Source organism: Dama dama, chromosome 23, assembly GCF_033118175.1.
Source record: "Dama dama isolate Ldn47 chromosome 23, ASM3311817v1, whole genome shotgun sequence".
NCBI classification, from domain to species: Eukaryota; Metazoa; Chordata; class Mammalia; order Artiodactyla; family Cervidae; genus Dama; species Dama dama.
This window is the reverse complement of record NC_083703.1, coordinates 56,870,885-56,890,043: the sequence shown is the minus strand read 5'-3', so window position 1 is coordinate 56,890,043 and position 19,159 is coordinate 56,870,885. Positions and strand designations below refer to the sequence as shown.

Below are 19,159 nucleotides of genomic sequence, written 5' to 3'. Positions count from 1 at the left end.
AGTTGTTTAATCTGTTTTTCAATATGCTGAAAACATTAAATCTACATCCATCTTACTACTATTTTACTGTAAAGTCAAATTATCATCGTCTTTGACTATACGTTTGGTGTAGTTAAATAAATGAAACTTACCTTACCAAGCTGTAGATCTAATTTGTTTGAAAAACCACTATAAAAAAGGTTTTGTCAAAGTTAAAAAGGCAATTAAAATGTCAGTAGAATGTATTTCATAAAAACCATTTTATATAAGGTAAAACATATTTGGGTCACTAAGTCTATATTTAATATGCTACAAATAACTGAAATGTGACAGTACTAGTCTTATACCTTTGCAACTTCAGCCATACTTAACAGCAACAATAATATCTAAATCTAAGCTGAATCACTCATGCAGCAGGAGGTGTCAGGCAATTTAAAATGAATGGTTCTGCCATAAGAGTAATTTTTTCCATGCCATATAAAGCCAAAATTAATTTAAACAGGAACCAACCACCTGGAAGACTATAAAGAAATATTTTATAATAAAATAAAACGTTCAAAAAGACTGCAAACAAGGAATACATATTTGCTATTAAAATAACTCATTTTAGCTCATTTAAGTTTGGTATTTTCTTCAGCAATATATTTAAATATATTTAGTTTTACTCATCGTAGACTCAATAAAATTTCTAAAATGTCTATATCCTAAAGATTTCTGAAATGGTATGCTGCATCAATATTATATTCTTAAATGACTACTTCCAATTTTAGTTCCCTTTCTATATAATTTAAATAGATACTATTTATAAAAGTAAATAAGTACCTGTGTTTTCAAATGTAAAGTTACATTATCTGCAAGTATGTTTAAAACTAACCTTAAAACTATGTAAAATAATTTAGTTGTATCTGTCAGGAAAATATTCATTTCTAAAGTTTAAGAGCATACCTGTCAATCAAAGACTCCTTTGATTTTCTTACAGACTGTATGCTGTCCTTTGGCTGATATCGCTTATTAATTTGGTTTATCAAAGATTCTGCTGCATCAGTAAATCCTTTCCCTTTTGACTTTTCTCTCTGAAATAATTTATAAGTTACTTAAAAACTCTACCAGTTAACCTTCAAAGGAAAAAAAAAAGGCTGAAAAGAAAATTTAAGAAAAATCTGGTTCATTAAATAACTACAAAGCGGAATAAAAGGGGTCAGAAATGTATTGTTTTTAAAAAGAAATTATTTAATAAATTTGGGCTTTGTTAGGCACTAAAACAACCTAGGATAAAGTCTTTTAACATATAGAACTGTGCAGAGTGCTTGGTAGCAGTTAAAAAAATGTTTCTATCCATGGGGGGAAAGTTGTAAAAAAATGAAAGAAACCAAAAGTTGGTTCTTTGAAATGATCAATAAAATTGATAAGCCTCTGGCAAATTGGGAAAAAAAGAGAAAAAAGACAGAATTTACTAATATCAGAAATGAGAGACAATCACATGGGTAATAAAACACAAGGCTAATAAAAAAGTATTATGAACAACTCTATGTTCGTGAATTTGATAACCAAAACTGGCCAATTCCTTGAAAGATAAGTTTTACCAAAACTCACACAGAGAGAAATAAATTACCTGAATAGGCCTAATCTATTAAAGAAAGTGAATCAATAATTAATACCTGCCAAAATAGAAAGCAACAGGCCAATGGGTTCACTTTTGGGTTTTATTGGACATTTAAGGAAGAATCATAATTTTTCACAACTTTCAGAAGATAGAAGCAGAGGGAGTACTTCCTAGCTTACTGTATGAAACCAATATACCCTAGTAGCAAAATCAAAGAACTTACAAGAAAGGAAAACTACAGGCTAGCGTCTTTTATTAACATAGGTACAAAAAGCCTCAACAAAAAGTTTAGCAAATTGAATCCAACAATGTAGAAAAATAATTATGTACCACAACCAAGTGGACTTAATTTCAGGTATGTGATGTTGATACAACATTTGAAAATCAACTAATATAAGCCATGATAAGCAAGAAACATAATATGATCATATCAATAGATGTGCAAAAGTATTTGACAAAATCCAATATCCACTCACAGTAACAATTTTCAGTAAACTAGGAGTGGAGGGGAATGTCCTCAACTTGATAAAGAACATCTAAAAAAAATTATGGCTAACATTACAACTTAAAGAAGAGAAACTAGATATTTTCCCACTGATAAGAGAAACAAGGAAAGATCACTGCTGTCACCACTCCTATTAAACATCATTCTAGAAGTCTTACAAAATGCCCTAAGACAAGAAAAGGAAATATACTACATACATACTGGGAAGAAAGAAATAAACCTGTCTTTGTTCACAGATCATATCACTGTCACATATCAGATCACAGATCACATATCACTGTCTATGTAGAAAACCTCAAAAATCAACAAAAATTCTTGAAGCTAAAAAATATATATAGCACAACTGAAAGATACAAGGTTTGTATATAAAATTGCTTTCTTATAAACCACTATGAACAAACGGAATGTGAAATTACATTTTGCTTATATTAGGTCCCCCAAAATGAGATATTTAAGTGTAAATCTAACAAAGCATATAATAGAGCTATATAAGGCAAACATGACTGATGGAAAAATCAAAGACTATCTAAAACAACAGAGAACAGATACACATATAACTGAATCACTCTGTTGTACACCTGAAACTACACATCATTAATCAACCATATGCCAAAATAAAATAAAAATTTTAAATAAATAAATGGAGATATTCCATGTTCACGAATAAGCAGCTCCATGTTGTCAAGATGTTGATTCTTTCCAGCTTGATCTATAAATTCAATGTAATCTCAATCAAAGCTCTAGCAAGTTATTTTGTGGTTACTGACAAAACGATTCTAAAATTGACATGGAGAAGCAAAAGACCCTGAGTGGCCAACAGAATATTAACAGAGAAGTCTGAGGACTGACCCTACTTTAAGACTTAATGAAAAGATATAATAATCAAAACAGTGTGGTACTGGTGAAGGAATAGAGAAAGACAATAATGGAACAAAACAGAGAGCCCAGAAAGAGGGCCACATAAATACAACTAGCTGACCTTTGACAAAGGAACAAAGGCAGGACAATGGAGAAAAGTTAGCCCTTTTCAACAAATAGTGCTGGAACATCACCATGACAAAAAAAAAACAAAAACAAAACTAGACACAGATCTTATACCCGTCATGAAAATTAACTCAAAATGGATAATAGACCTAAATGTAAAGTGCAAACTATAAAAATCCTAGGAGACAACACAGGAGAAAATCTAGGTGACCTTGGGTTTTGCAATGCCTTTTTATTTGCTAAACCAAAAGCACAATCCATGAAAGAAAAAACTGTTAAGTAGGACTTCATTAAAATTAAAAAGTTCTGCTCTGCAAAAGACACTGTTTAGAGAATGAAAAGACAGGCCACAGACTGGAAGCAAATATTTGTAAAATATATATCTGATAAAGAACTTGTATCTTAAATACACAAAGAACTATTAAAACTCAACAATTAGGAACCAATTAATAACTGGGCAAAAGTTCTGAGAGGACAACTCACCAAAGATATAAATATTGTAAATAAAGATACGAAAACATGCTCAACATCACCTGTCATTAGGGAATTGCAAATTAAAACTAATACCATCAAGCACCATAAGAATGGCTAAAATCCAAAACACTGACAATACCCAGTGGCAAGGATGTAGATCAACAGGAACTCGTTGCTGCTGAAATGCAAAAACCGTAGAGCCACTTCTTCCACTTTTGGAAGATAGGCAGTTTCTTATAAAACTAAACATACTCTTACCCTATGACCCAGCAATCATGCTTCTTGGTATTTTCCCAAATGAGTTGAAAGTTTATGTCCACACAAAACCTGCACATGAATGTTTATAGAAGCATTATTCTTAAGTGTCAAAACATGGAAACAACCAAGATGTCCTTCAATAGATGAATAGATAAACAAAATCTTGGTATGTCCATATAAAGGATTCAGCATTAACAACAACAAAAAAGCTGTCAAACCATGAAAACACAGGGAGGAATATTCAATGCATATTGCTAAGTGAAAGAAGCCCAATATGACTTCATACTATATGATTCAGTCTATAAATATATAGACTACATACTATATGATTCCAACTCTATGGTATTCTGGAAAAGGCAAAATTATGGAGACAGTAAAAAGATCAGTTTTTGTCTGAAGTTTGATTGGGGAGAGAAGAAACAGGGGAGGGATGGACCATGGGAATTTTAGGCAATGAAACTATTATTATGCATGATACTCTGAGGGTCAATATCTGTTGTTATACATCTGTCAAGACACATGGAAGATATAAAGAGTGACTTATAAGGTAAACTATATACTTGAGTTAGTAATGTATCAATATTGGCTCATCATTTCTACAAATCTGTAACACTGTTACTGATAGGAAAAACTGGGGTAGAGTGATGGAGTAATATGGACTCTCTGTATAGCTGTATCCCTGAAACTGCTCTAAAAATTATATTAATTTTTTAATGTAAAAACTACAAAGTAAGAATTATTATCTGCATAATTTTAGATAACTTGGTTAAAAGAAAGTCTGAAGGAGACTCTTAAAAGACATGAGTTCTCTTGCTTTCAGTTTTACTTTTTTTCTGGGAATCAGGCATATGGGTTTTTTAAATTGTGGTAAAATATTTTGCCAAGAGGATGCACTGGTCATAGCAAACACCCTCTTCCAACAACACAAGAGAAGACTCTACACATGGACATCACCAGATGGTCAATACCAAAATCATACTGATTATATTCTTTGCAGCCAAAGGTGGAGAAGCTCTATATAGTCAGCCAAAACAAGACTGGGAGCTGACTGTGGCTCAGATCATGAAGTCCTTATTGCAAAATTCAGACTTAAATTGAAGGAAGTAGGGAAAACCCTAGAAGTCAAATCCCTTATGACTATACAGTGGAAATGACAAACAGATTCAAGGGATTAGATGCAACAGACAGAGTGCCTGAAGAACTATGGACACAGGTTCGTGACATTGTACAGGAGGCAGGGATCAAGACCATCCCCAAGAAAAAGAAATGCAAAAAGGCAAAATGGTTGTCTGAGTAGGCCTTACAAACAGCTATGAAAAGAAGAGAAGTGAAAGGCAAAGGAGAAAAGGAAAGATATACCCATTTGAATGCAGAGTTCCAAAGAATAGCAAGGAGAGATATAAAAGCCTTCCTCGGTGACCAATGCAAAGAAACAGAGGAAAACAATAGAATGGGAAAGACTAGAGATCTCTTCAAGAAAATCAGAGATTCTACAAAAGGAACATTTCATGCAAAGATGGGCTCAATAAAGGACAGAAATGGTATGGACACAACAGAAGCAGAAGATATTAAGAAGAGATGGCAAAAATACACAGAAGAACTGTACAAAAAAGATCTTCACGACCCAGATAATCACAAAGGTGTGATCACTCACCTAGAGCCAGACATCCTGGAATGTGAAGTCAAATGGGCCTTAGGAAGCATCACTATGAACAAAGCTAGTGGAGGTGATGGAATTCCAATTGAGCTATTTCAAATCCTAAAAGATGATGCCGTTCAAGTGCTGCACTCAGTATGCCAGCAAATTTGGAAAACTCAGCAGTGGCCACAGGACTGGAAAAGATCAGTTTTCAATCCAAGTCCAAAGAAAGGCAATGCCAAAGAATGCTCAAACTACTGCTCAATTGCACTCATATCACACGCTAGCAAAGTAATGCTCAAAACTCTACAAGCCAGGCTTTAACAGTATGTGAACCATGAACTTCCAGATGTTCAAGCTGGATTTAGAAAAGGCAGAGGAACCAGAGATCAAATTGCCAACATCTGTTTGATCATCGAAAAAGCAAAAGAGTTCCAGAAAAATATCTACTTCTGCTTTACTGACTATGCCAAAGCCTTTGATACTGTGGATCACAATAAACTGTGGAAAATTCTTCAAGAGATGGGAATACCAGACCACCTCACCTGCCTTCTGAGAAATCTGTATGCAGGTCAAGAAGCAACAGTTAGAACTGGACATGGAACAACAGACTGGTTCCAAATCAGGAAAGGATTATGTCAAGGCTGTATACTGTCACCCTGCTTATTTAACTTATATGCAGAGTACATCATGAGAAACGCTGGGTTAGATGAAGCACAAGGTAGAATCAAAATTTCTGGGAGAAATAACCTCAGGTATGCAGATGACACCACTTTTATGGCAGAAAGTGAAGAACTAAAGAGCCTGTTCAAAGTGAAAGAGGAGAGTGAAAAAGTTGGCTTAAAACTCAACATTCAGAAAACTAAGATCATGGCATCTGGTCCCATCACTTCATGGCAAATAGATGGGGAAACAGTGAAAACAGTGACCGACTTTATTTTTTTGGGCTCCAACATCACTGCAGATGGTGACTGCAGCCATGAAATTAAAAGACGCTTGCTCCTTGGAAGAACAGTTACGACCAACCTATATAGCTCATTAAAAAGCAGAGACATTACCTTGCCCACAAAGGTCTGCCTAGTCAAAGCTATGGTTTTTCCAGTAGTCATGTATGGATGTGAGAGTTGGACTATAAAGAAAGCTGAGCACCGAAGAATTGATGCTTTTGAACTGTGGTGTTGGAGAAGACTCATGAGAGTCCCTTGGACTGCAAAGAGATCCAACCAGTCCATCCTAAAGGAGATCAGTCCTGGGTGTTCATTGGAAGGACTGATGCTGAAGCTGAAGCTCCAATACTTTGGCCACCTGATGCAAAGAGCTGACTCATTTATAAAGACCCTGATGCTGGGAAAGATTTAAGGCCAGAGGAGAAGGGGACGACAGAGGATGAGATGGTTGGATGGCATCACCGACTCAATGGACATGAGTTTGAGTAAACTCCGGGAGCTGGCGATGGGCAGGGAGACCTGGCGTGCTGCAATCCATGGGGTTGCAAAGAGTTGGACATAACTGAGTGACTGAACTGAACAAACACAGCATGACATAAAATATACTATTTTAATCACTTTTTAAGTTCATATGTTTTTATATATAGTAAATAATAAGTTATTACTATCTCTTCTTGAGATTACCAGAATGAAGACAGGGTATACTCACCTTGATAAAAATGTGGCAAAAACAAACCTCCCCTAAAAGAGTGTATTAAGAACTCTGACATAATTGGAGTCAATGTGGGACATCTGTACTACTGAACTTACAGAGGTTCTATTTCTGTGGGCTTATCCAGTGAATGAAAGACAGGATCAGACAGATGACTATCTTGGAGGAGAGTGGCAGAAACTCTAGCATAGTAATAAAGAGGGTGCACTATGAAGGAGTGAAAAGAACTTCTGAAAACAAGAAGTTGATTTTTTTAAAAAATCAGAGCACAGCTTAGAAATAATGATCAAGTTTTGGTGCTTCCAGGAAAAAATGACTAGATCAGAAAAATTATGTGGAGTGATTCTAAATTCCAATGAAAACAGTTTAAAATTGAAGGAGAGATCAACACTCAGACAACAAAAACCTTACTTCCACTGGGTCTGAAGAAACTAAATAGCATCTAAGACTAGAAAGAAAAACAGCATACTGATAAGAAAAAAATAACCGAAAGGATTTGGTTAAAATGGAAAGCAGCTAAAATAGATAGAAAAGGTGATTTTCACATTGAAAACAAAAATAAATAGTAGTCTGGTCAAGACAAATTAAATAATATCTAATTATATAAAACTGCAAAATTAGCTATTAAATATTTCACTTGTACACTAAAATGCTCCAATATATAAACATTTTACATTGGCTCTGGAAATCTGGCTACCCAGGTATTAGTAATACTTTGGAAGATAAATGAATGCCTATAGATCCTGGATCTATTAAGGCACAGTGAAGAAAAGGATTGCATTATTGCCAGTGGAAATGTATTCTCATTAGAAAATTTTCTTTAATCTGCATCTTGGTAGCAATGACCAAAGAAAAGATTCATGGTAACTGCAACAAAAAGGAAACTTTCAGTTTCAAAATACGGTTATACTAGCTAAAACTGTTCTGGAGATGTTCTACAGACAATGAATCTGAAGAAAAGGAGGCTCCAATGAGGATGAGCAACATGTTTTCTCCACCCCATTTACATCCTTTCTTGAAAGACCTTGTCAAACTTAAAGGCAAAATCCAAGAAATGTTTCAGATGCTACTATGTGCAAAGCTGTACGAGGCCATATAGGAAAATGAATGTTGAACACAGTCTCTACACTTTACTACATTAAAACAGGGGGGAAAAAACACACAAAACCACCATTTATTGAAAAGAAAGATAAGCACATAAGAGAGCCATAGACAGTTCTATACCATATTCAAAAGAATCTGGGGGACAGAGTGGGGAGACCCAACAAGAGGAGACAAGGAACTGCAGGGCTCATACATGCTATACCTATTTATATGCCTGCTATGCACTAGTGGGCACATGAGTTATATCACTATGGGACTGGGGAGAGGTCAGAAAAGAGTTCAGGAGCACTCATTCTCAGAGTCTAAGCTTGAATTAAGGAACAGGGTATTACTTTCTTGGCTACCAGCGGGGAGAAGGAAGAAGAGAGGAGTAAGATAGGGGTATGGGATTTAGAGATGCAAACTACTAAGTATAAAATAGATGTGCAACAAGGGTAAATCACACAGCATAGAGAAACACAGCTGTTGTTTTGTAATAATTTTAGAAGGAATATAAGCTATAAAAATACTGAATTATTATATTACACACCTGAAGCTAATGTAATACAAATCAACTATAGTTCAATTAAGAAAAGCAGAGGGGAATTACAAACATTAAATTTGTAGCTATTAATCAAGCTTCTTTCACTTTATGTTATTAAGGAGGCATATTATGGATATGCAGAAATAAAACGCACTGAAAACTCACCGTGTTTTTTTGTTTCAAATCCCAGGAATTAAACTCAGATGTCAATCTTCTCCCTGATTTTCTAAGACTCTTTGCATTTTTTTGAGAAGGGCTTTGATCACAAGTATCAGTATTCACATCTTTTGACAACACATATTTCTTCTTATAGATCACAGATTCTTCAACTGTCTTATTTAGGAGGACTGATTTAAAAGTAGTTTCAGATTCAATACACCAATCACTCTGCTTGGTATCTTCAATACTTTTATCCTCCAAATGTGTAGCGTGACCTGGTTGTTGTCTGCTTCGTGTGCAGTCATCTGCTTCTGCCTCATCTGTTCTATTATGTTGCATTATCTCCTTCCTATACTGTACCTTTCCTGTTTCCTCAGAATTATCATCAGATATTGAAGAGGATGACTTTTGTTTATTAAGTTTTTGGTTGATAACAATATCTAGTGGGAAAATGAGAAATTAATCCTTATTAAATTTATAAATTGATCATATATAAAATTTATTAAAACCAAAATATTTGTTAAGACATCTCAAGAAATGAGTATTTCCTTGAATAATATACAGCAAAAATTGTAGGTTTCACCTTGATTAAATGTGTCTCTTGATGAAGTACTTGCTCTTTGGTTATTACACAGCTTAATATTTGTTACAGGTGTCCAACATGCCCATTTGGAGTGCATTTTATCTCCACAGGTATTGTCTAAAATACCAGGTAACCTGAAAAATAATTCATTTGCTCATTATAAAACATTAGCCTATGACTCTGGTACAAGACCTTGACTTTTTCTTAGTCAATGTTTATTGACAGAAATTTGTTAAAGTATGAAAAAATTTTCATAAGTCATAATGAAAATGAAAACTTACTATATAATTTATTAAAGAATATTATTCTAAAAATTCCATTATTGCTACCATTTTGAGATCTACCTAAATACATCTCAGTTATCTGACATATATCTTCATGGGTATTTAAACTTGGTTAAATTTCTTCTTATTCATGCCTTATTATTTTAAAGCTTTCATTCAAGTTTCTCAATTTGAAAAGTTTTATCAGTTGATACAGAAAAAACATATAAGCTATTCACCCCTGTACTGTCATAATACTTGAAAGATGATTAATTCTATAACCAATTCTACATTCTAAGAACATAAAGCCCTCTTCCTTTAAATTTGTTTATCAGTTTCTAAGTCATGTCTGACTCTTTGCAACCCCATGGACTGCAGCATGCCAGGTTTCTCTGTCCCTCATCATCTCCCTGAGCTTGTTTAAACTCAGGTCCATTGAGTTAGTGATACCATTCAACCATCTCATCCTCTGTTGCCCTATTCTCCTCTTCCCCTCAATCTTTCCCAGCATCAGTCCTTCCAAAGAATACTCAGGGTTGATTTTCTTTAGGATTGACTCATTTGGTCTCCTTGCTGTCCAAGGGACTCCCTAGAGTCTTCTCCAGCACCACAGTTTGAAAACATCAACTCTTTGGTGCACAGCCTTCCTTATGGTCCAACTCTCACATCCACATGTGACTACTGGAAAAACCACAGCTTTGACTATATGGACCTTTGTGGGCAAAGTGATGTCTCTGCTTTTTAAACTGCTGTCTAGGTCTGTCATAGCTATTCTTTCAAGGAGCAAGCGTCTTTTAATTTCATGGCTGTAGTCACCATCTGCATTGATTTTGGAGCCCAAGAAAACAAAATCTGACAGTTTCCACATTTTACCCATCTATTTCCCATGAAGTGATAGGACCAGATGCCATGGTCCTTTAAATTTGTTACATGATGTTTTAAATTTGTTACATTCATCTAGATAGAGTAACATTATTATAGGCTAAATGACTAGATGGATATTCTCATACTTACACAGGTTTATCTATTCTTCCTGCTGCCTGTGAATCAAGAACAATTTCCTGGAGTTCACCTAAATAAAACAAAAATTATGGTATCCTCATTTCTTCATACAGTTGGTAGGGTTAAATGAAAGCTAGTGTAGAATTTGATCAAAGTTCATATATTGGGATGGAGAGATTGATTGATCTCATCTTCCCACTCCCAGACCCAAACTTCTTGGAAACAAAGGCTGTATTATACTTACTCATAATTTCTAAGTTCTCTGCATAGAGCTGAATGTATGCATTATAAATCTTTTTCAAATAAATGAAACTCAGTGAAGTTAATGTATAGAAATATGTATGTGTCTATATGTGTATATGTGTGTGTATGTGTGTGTATATTACAAGAAAGAATGGCGAAAATTGAACCAAAAAGTACTTACTAAAATTTTGGTTTGGGAATTCAGTGTCCTTATTTTCTGTCTTTTCTACAACTTTAGCAGTTTTGATAGGCTATAAACAGGAGAAATTTTAATATAAATTTGAATTAAGGCATTATATGAAAATGACTTTTAAAATAGTATTAAAGTTTAAAACTTTCAAATTTTGCCTTATGATTAAAAGTTGGATAGTAGTTCTATTTCTTTCATAAAATTATGCCCATTCTAGAATACTCCCTTATCCTAAAACACAAGAAAGTAACTTTTATTACAGATAAGGAGGCATTACAGCCTACAAATTTTCTGATCTCAGCTATAGCTAGGAAAATAATGTAATTTTTCTCTCTGAGAATTTCTGGAATCTCCATGCCATGTCATCTACTGCTCTTGATCTCATAGCCTGCATCTATTCTGTCTTTTCTCAATATACACATGAACTGAAGTGTCAAATGATCTTGCAAAGCTTTGGCCACTGCACAGGTAACTTCTTGATGACAGCAAGCTTCTTTCTTTCCAGTCACATATACATATTTGTTCAGACAAAATAAAAATATGCCATCACTATCAGAAAAATATACCCTCTAGCTAAGATATTCTGCCTCATCCTGGCTATCTTCTCTAATCTAGCCAGTGGTTCTCCACACTGGGAGAGCAGTATGAAAGTGTACAAGTGTACAGGTGTGTTCCACCCTTATCTTTCCGCCACATAACCATTACATTTTTTTTATATCCACCATCGTTTTTTTTTTAATTTCGACTGTAACACCAAGACTGCTAAGCTTTACTTGAGGAAATTATACTTATTACTGAACTAATGCCATGGTAAGATTTATAGCCTTTAATCTGAACTGGGCCCTCAACACTGCCTAACACTTGTACTTATTCTTAGTCCTCTCCATTATCCCTCAGTGCTTATTCCAAATCTTCATGTGTCCCTGAGTCCTCTGCCTCAAGAGAAGCTCAACATCCTCACACTTTAAAGAAAACAAAAACTTTGAGGTGTTCATCTATAAACTTATCTGTATCTCTTGATTACCTATTTCTCCAAGATACAACTTTCTCTTATCCATTCCCTGTTCTGTCCCACTTCTTCAACTACCTGGAAAGAATATGTTCCTCGATATCCATCTGACTAATAACTTTTACTGACTCCAAAAATCAACTCACTCTCCATCTCCTAAAAGAGCATCTCCTGATCTTTATCCTCCTCTCTAGCTCTGGGATTAGAGAGAGTTGTCTGCCCTCTGTGTTGTGCTAAGTCACTTTAGTCATGTCCAACTGTTTGTGACCCCATGGACTGTAGCCCACTAGGCTCCTCTGTCCTTGAGATTCTCCAGGCAAGGATACTAGAGTGGGTTACCATGCCCTCCTCCAGGGGATCTTCCCAACCCAGGGATTGAACCCAGTCTCCTGCATTGCAGGCAGATTCTTTACCATTAATGCCACCTGGGAAGCCCATCTGCCTATTAGGCTTTTACTGCAACCTGTATGTATATCCAAGAACACATATAACAGAATACAAGAACGATGGCAAATTAATTTCTCTTACTGAACATATAAATCAAGAATTGAATGAGTATTTCTAAATTTTATTGTTAGCACAGTGAGTTATAAGACCTTACTTTGAAGGACAAAAAATGATATGTAAAAAAATTTTTAAAGCAATACTTTAAAAAAAAGTAAGACACTCACTGCTTAAGAAAAGTAAGACCCTGCTTGCAAAAGAAGTTAGTTCAATAGTATGTCTACAATAATGTGATAAAAACTTAATATTTAAAAATGCTTTCAAAGTAAAGTTACTTTGTCTGTATTATCTCCTCTCTCTATTTCTTCAGATGGTCTAGATTTAAGTGATACAGCATAATCCACTCCTTGTTCCAATGTTTTAGAAACACCAGGTTTTTCTGTAGAACTTGTCATTTGCAGTGGTGGTTTAATTCTTCTTTTTCGTGGTGTTGCTAAAATGGAGGACAAAGGAATTATATTTGTTGGATTTTAAAACTGTATGTTGCTATCACTGAGATACTGTTTGCTGAAGAAAGTTAAAAAGGGGGATCTTCTAGGATGGGTCCCAGGTTTCTGATTTAGATGATTAACTCAATATGGATTCCATTTACCAAGGTAAGAAATGGAGAGAAACTGGCAGGGAGAGTGGAAAGATGAATTTATTTTGTACTTGTTAAGTCTGAGAAGTATGTGAAACATTAATTTCCCAGTAGGCAAGCAGATTTTGGGAACAGAAGGTCACTATTAAATTGTCATAAAGATTAAATAATGCTGTGTTTACAGCAACTAGTATATAGCATTATTTTTGAACTTTTATTTAGCTCTTGGTATGTACTAGGAACTGTCTAAATGTTGCACAATACTTCTTGTTTAACAAATAATTATTTAATCCTTTAAACAATTTGATGAGGTTAGACACTTTAGTCCCATTTCATAGAAAGGAAACTGGTTCTAAACTTTTTCACAGAAGACATCTGTGGTTCATATTCTATCAATTTTTCTATCTCAAAATTATCCTCTAGGTAAATTAGGTCCAGAATATTCCTAAATTTTAAAAATGCCTACTTTAAATAATACTTGTTAGAAATCTTTTAAGATTATAAAACTTACATGTATTGACTAAAAGTATTGGACTTCTCACAGTGTATCTATCTGTACCAGGAACAATCATTGATGCTTCAGACATTTTTCTTTTGCTAGGAGTAATTATCTTAAACCATGAGGAAAAAAACACAGTAAATACACAGTCACTCTTGAAATTAAATATCCTACAATTTTACTCATAACATTTTACCTTGACTACACACAAAAGATATATTTTATAAATAATATGATATTCAAATATTTCTGTATTTTAGTCTGATTTGAAGGATTTTATCCTAATATTAATAGTCAAAACAAGAATATTGTTTTAAAGAATATCCAGACTTAGAAATACAGTAACTTTTTATGTTTGCTAAAAATATTTTATTGATACTCAGTTTATCTAGTTAACCACTGGCTCACAGTTTCCTATTCTATTTTATAAGGACAATGTTTGGAACACATACTTATGTAAACTTGTTTGTGAAAGCCTTCATAATGTTAAACATTCTTCAAAATTCTGTGTAGACTAAGCTGCCTTTAGAGTAAAAAGCAGCTAAAACATACATGAGTAAAAAAAAAAAAACAACAGGAATTCAGAGATTCAGGGGCACACAAGCTAGTGTTCCAAAAAGGTTTGTATTTTCTAACTTTAGACTATAATGACTGATAAAACAACAGAAGTAGAGAAGCAGAGGTGGGACTACAAGGGATTGGCATTCCAGAGGATGTCATACAAAGGAGTACTGATGACAAACCGTAAAGAGGCAGAAGATAATTATTTTTAAAAAGGCACAGGAAAAATTACTGATGGAATTTTGGGTAGGTATGTATATGGGGCATGGAGGAAAGGTGAGGAAGGATAGGAGAAAAGTGAATTTTAAGATTAACCAGAAAATAAGCTACTGAACCAGCAGATTTGTCTTAATATACAGTTCCTACTGTTATATATAATGAATGGGATCCCAAAAGTTACTTATTTATATAAATAAGTATATTTATATAAGGTATATAAAGTATATTTATATATAAAATTTTATATATTTATATATTTCAATAAGGCTAATCCTTATTGAAAACATAGTGGGTATTTAACAACAGTGCAATGTTTTTCAAACTTTAGTGTGCTTAAGATCTTTTACAGACTTTGTGTTATGATTCAACAGTTTTAAGATGGAGAGTCTAAGAACCTGCATTTTTATAAGTACTCAAGTTATGGTTCAGATAAAAGACCCCCAAAAAAGGCTTTATAGTCTAATCACCTGATGGAACTATAGTTGACAAAATGATATTTTTAATTTAATGAAGGACACAGATAAAAGGGATAAGTAGTAACATAATGTATGGAGGAGCCTATGAGAGTTATAGGCAAGATGAGAGATTAGTAAAAACAATTAATCAGTAAAAGCTCCATCAAGAAAGTAAAAATGAACAAAGATTTACAAGTTTAGGTAAAAACAGCATGAATAAAGGTACAGAGGCAAGAATGAGTGTGACAAAAAAGACAGAGTAAAGCAACTGACCATATTAAAGTGGAGGGTATTTTGAAAGAGTAAAATTAAATTACAGAAGGTCTTCAAACTGAGTCAAAATTTAGATATAATGGGATAAACACAGAGATCACAAGGCTTTCTGAGCAGAAGAATGCTACAAGGATATTGGTATGAGAAAAATCAGTTGTATACCTCACAGGGCAGCTCACAGGATGGACCAATAATGTCAAAGACACTACTAGGTACGCTAAAATGAGTAACAGTGAAGAGAATGAGGAAACCATGTGAGAGATATTATAAAAGAATAATCACTAGCACCTTGGTTCTAGGTATAGGATGAGAGGAAGCTGGAATCAAGGACATCATCAGAAAAATTAGTAGCAATCTTACTGAAGCATGGAGGCAGATGCAAATTTGAGGCAAAAGATGAGAGTTTGAGGTTAGACTTTAGTGAAGGGCTGAGAAATGGTTCTATCAAATGTGGCCTAGAGGAGATCCTTTATGGAGGAGGAGGAGGAGGAGGAGGAAAAAGAACCTAATATTTTGCTTTTTTCCTCATGCAAATAAACTGAACATTACATTATAAATTTGTATTCTACATTAAAGCCAAGTGCAAAGATAGGACAGAAAGGATAAATGCAAAAAGTAGTACTTTCCTAATCTCTAATTTGAACCTTACATGGATATAATATAGTGAAGTGAAGTGAAGTCACTCAGTTGTGTCCGACTCTTTGTGACCCCATGGACTGTAGCCTACCAGGCTCCTCCGTCCATGGGATTTCCCAGGCAAGAATACTGGAGTGGGTTGCCATTTCCTTCTCCAGAGGATCTTCCTGACCCAGGGATCAAACCCAGATCTTCCACATTGTAGGCAGACGCTTTACCATCTGAGCCACCAGGGAAGTCACCTGGGTATAGTATACTCTGTCCTAAATCCCTAACCCTTGCATATAAACAGTTGTGCTGAAACACTATCTTTTGTTTGTATTTGTAAAAGGCAGGGGAAATACTCTAAAATGTTACTGACATTTGGATTCTAGATACATTTTTCTATAACAATGATTTGCCTATGCTGCTTTATAAATGATGGTTTTGACACCATATATACCTCAGGCTGGCTATTTTTTCTATCCCTTTGATTACTGTTTTTGATATATTTTGAAGGTTTAGTAAATTCCTCTTGGAGGTTAGCTTTTTCTTTCAAACTATTATGTTCTTCTTCAACTGGTGAGATTTGACTTTCTGGGACTAGAATCTGTTGGAGAATAAGGAAAAAGTGTTTAAAAGTGCAAATCATAGAAGTCCTCAAAAATGACTGGATGTCTTCATAAAGCACTCATTCATCTCACACTCATAAAGGTTAGTTCTTTTTGTCTTATATCTATGTACTATTACAATTTTCAATCCTACAAAGTGACCCAACAAAAAGCATCCACTTTTTCAAATGTTAACAGACATAAAAGAGGCTCTGGCATTAGTGGCAGAACATATATTTCTGATTTTTAAAGTTACCAAGACTGGTATTAATGAATAACCATCTACCTTCTGTACTGAAATAAATTATTATTAATAACATGTTTACAAAGTCACATATACCTTGTTGGGGCACTGAGAGAATTTATTCATTCTCCAAGACAAACTTATAACTGTGCTATTATTATTTAGGGTTAAACTTAGCCCAGTGATAGAAATCAAGTAAGTGAGACACATACCTGTGATCCACTTGCATCAAAAAGAATATGCACAGATGTTTTGGCAACGGATATACCTTGTTTTCTGGTAAATTCCTAAAATTAAATTGATTCAACGGGGTGTCATTTTCTCCCAGTTCTTTCCATTTTTAATGCAAATATTTCCTATACCTGCTTCTTTCCAAATCACCAAATTATCAAATCAATTTTAAATACATATAAATACTCTTCTCAGGACACTTCAGTGACTCTCTAACTACAGTCTTAGCCTACAATTTTGGTAAAGGTTCCTCACAAGCATATTATCTGCTATTTTTCACCATAAATTTTTTCCATGTTATAGACTGAATGTGTTTCCTCACAATTCACATGTTGAAACCTAGTCCCCAAGAACGGTATTAGGAGGGCAGGCTTTTGGGTCATTCTTAGGTCATAAGGGCAGAACCTTTATGAATAGGATTAGTGCCCTCATAAAAGAGACCTCAGAGAACTCCCTCACCATGTAAGGACACAGTGAAAAGAATGCCATTGATAAACCAGAAAATGGACCCTCCCCATACACTGAATCTGCTAGCACCTTGATCTGACTTATTTAAGACACCAAACCATGGTATTTTTGTTACAGTAGCCTGAACAAACTAAGACAGGCATCACCCAAACTTGTCAACTGAACGTCTCCCTAAATAAATCTGATTCATTATGTCTTCCACAATCCTGGAAAACATCTTAATCTAAATTTCATTCATTTCAAAGGCCATTTCAAGTTCCAACTCCATAGCCTTTCCTTCAGATCTGACTCTTAATGAGCATTCTCTTTCTTCAACTTCTATGCATCATTTTCTATATGCCACTTACTTCTTCTGAGACATATTCTGTAATTTTCACAATGTTTAGTACTTTAATAACAAGACTTTGTGTCATTTCATTTTTTAAACACCTGGAAGGAATTCATCATTAAATATTTTGAGTAGCTGCTGCTAATTTTGTCATCTGAGATTCATTCTAATAGATATCTGAAAGGGTACGGCTGATAATATGATGGTCACTCCACAACACAAATTTAAAGAACTAAAAATCTATATGTTATTTAAGAATTGTAGAGAAAAAAAATCACTGAAACTTACAGTCCCAAGTAACTGAAAGTTCCCAGAATTATGAAAATATGTAAAAGTTTAACTTACCCTATATTTATTTCCACCAAAAATTTTTTGTGCCACATTAGTGATTTCTAATGATGCATCAAAATACAAAAGCAATTCTTTCCCTTCTCTTTGACTAATTTTTACTATATTTTTCAGAGTTATAGTCAGTAGCTTCTTTGATTCTCTCACTGTACACAAATAAATCACACTGATTAGTTTATATTCATTTCTATGATATCACTCTATAGGTATATTATAAATAAGAAAAGCATGCAGCATACCAATTAAAATGAACTGAAACAAAATTAACCTTTAGGATTTAACAGTATTGAGTCAATTCTGGTACTAACTACTTATGGAAACAAAAATTATCCATGGAGTCTTTTATATATTCCTGTAAATTGAACAAAGGGTCTAACAACACCCTGTGAAGCTGCTACTTCACCATTCCCCTAGTCTGCAACTGTAGATATTCTTTTTCACTAGAACTATTGCTTTCATTCCAATCCCAAAGAAGGGCAATGCCAAAGAATGTTCAAACGACCGCACAATTACACTCATTTCACAAGCTAGCAAGATAATGCTCAAAATCCTGCAAGCTAGCTTCAACAGTACATGAAACGAGAACTTTCAGATGTGCAACCTGGATTTGGAAAAGGCAGAGGAACCAGAGATCAAATTGCCAACATCCTCTGGATCATAGGAAAAGCAAGAGAATTCCAGAAAAACATTTACTTTTGCTTCATTGACTATGCTATAACCTTTGACTGTATGGATCACAACAAACTGTCAGAAATTCTTAAAGAGATGGGAATACCAGACCAGCTTTACCTGCTTCCTGAGAAATCTGTATGCAGGTCAAGAAGCAACAGTTAGAACCAGACATGGAACAACTGACTGGTTCCAAATAGGAAAAGGAGTATGTCAAGGCTGTATATTGTCACTCTGCTTATTTAACTTACATGCAGAGTACATTATGCGAAATGCTGGGCTGGATGAAGCATAAGCTGGAATCAAGATTGTTGGGAGAAATACCAATAACCTCAGATACGCAGATGACACCACCCTTCTGGCAGAAAGTGAAGAGG

General features: G+C 34.5%; 1 protein-coding gene across 1 annotated transcript in view; it reads right to left on the bottom strand.

The window, feature by feature from the left end:
* The window catches only part of SYCP2 (synaptonemal complex protein 2), a 71,189-nt gene that overhangs the window by 21,844 nt on the left and 30,186 nt on the right, over positions 1-19,159 (bottom strand). The window contains exons 15-25 of the mRNA XM_061125802.1: positions 18,111-18,259; positions 16,951-17,025; positions 16,347-16,493; positions 13,773-13,872; positions 12,957-13,114; positions 11,160-11,229; positions 10,748-10,805; positions 9,471-9,604; positions 8,894-9,327; positions 925-1,052; positions 132-168 (exon numbers count right to left, since the gene is read on the bottom strand). Coding sequence (XP_060981785.1) covers positions 132-168; positions 925-1,052; positions 8,894-9,327; positions 9,471-9,604; positions 10,748-10,805; positions 11,160-11,229; positions 12,957-13,114; positions 13,773-13,872; positions 16,347-16,493; positions 16,951-17,025; positions 18,111-18,259 — 1,490 coding nt within the window. The remainder of the gene's footprint in view (positions 1-131; positions 169-924; positions 1,053-8,893; positions 9,328-9,470; positions 9,605-10,747; positions 10,806-11,159; positions 11,230-12,956; positions 13,115-13,772; positions 13,873-16,346; positions 16,494-16,950; positions 17,026-18,110; positions 18,260-19,159) is intronic.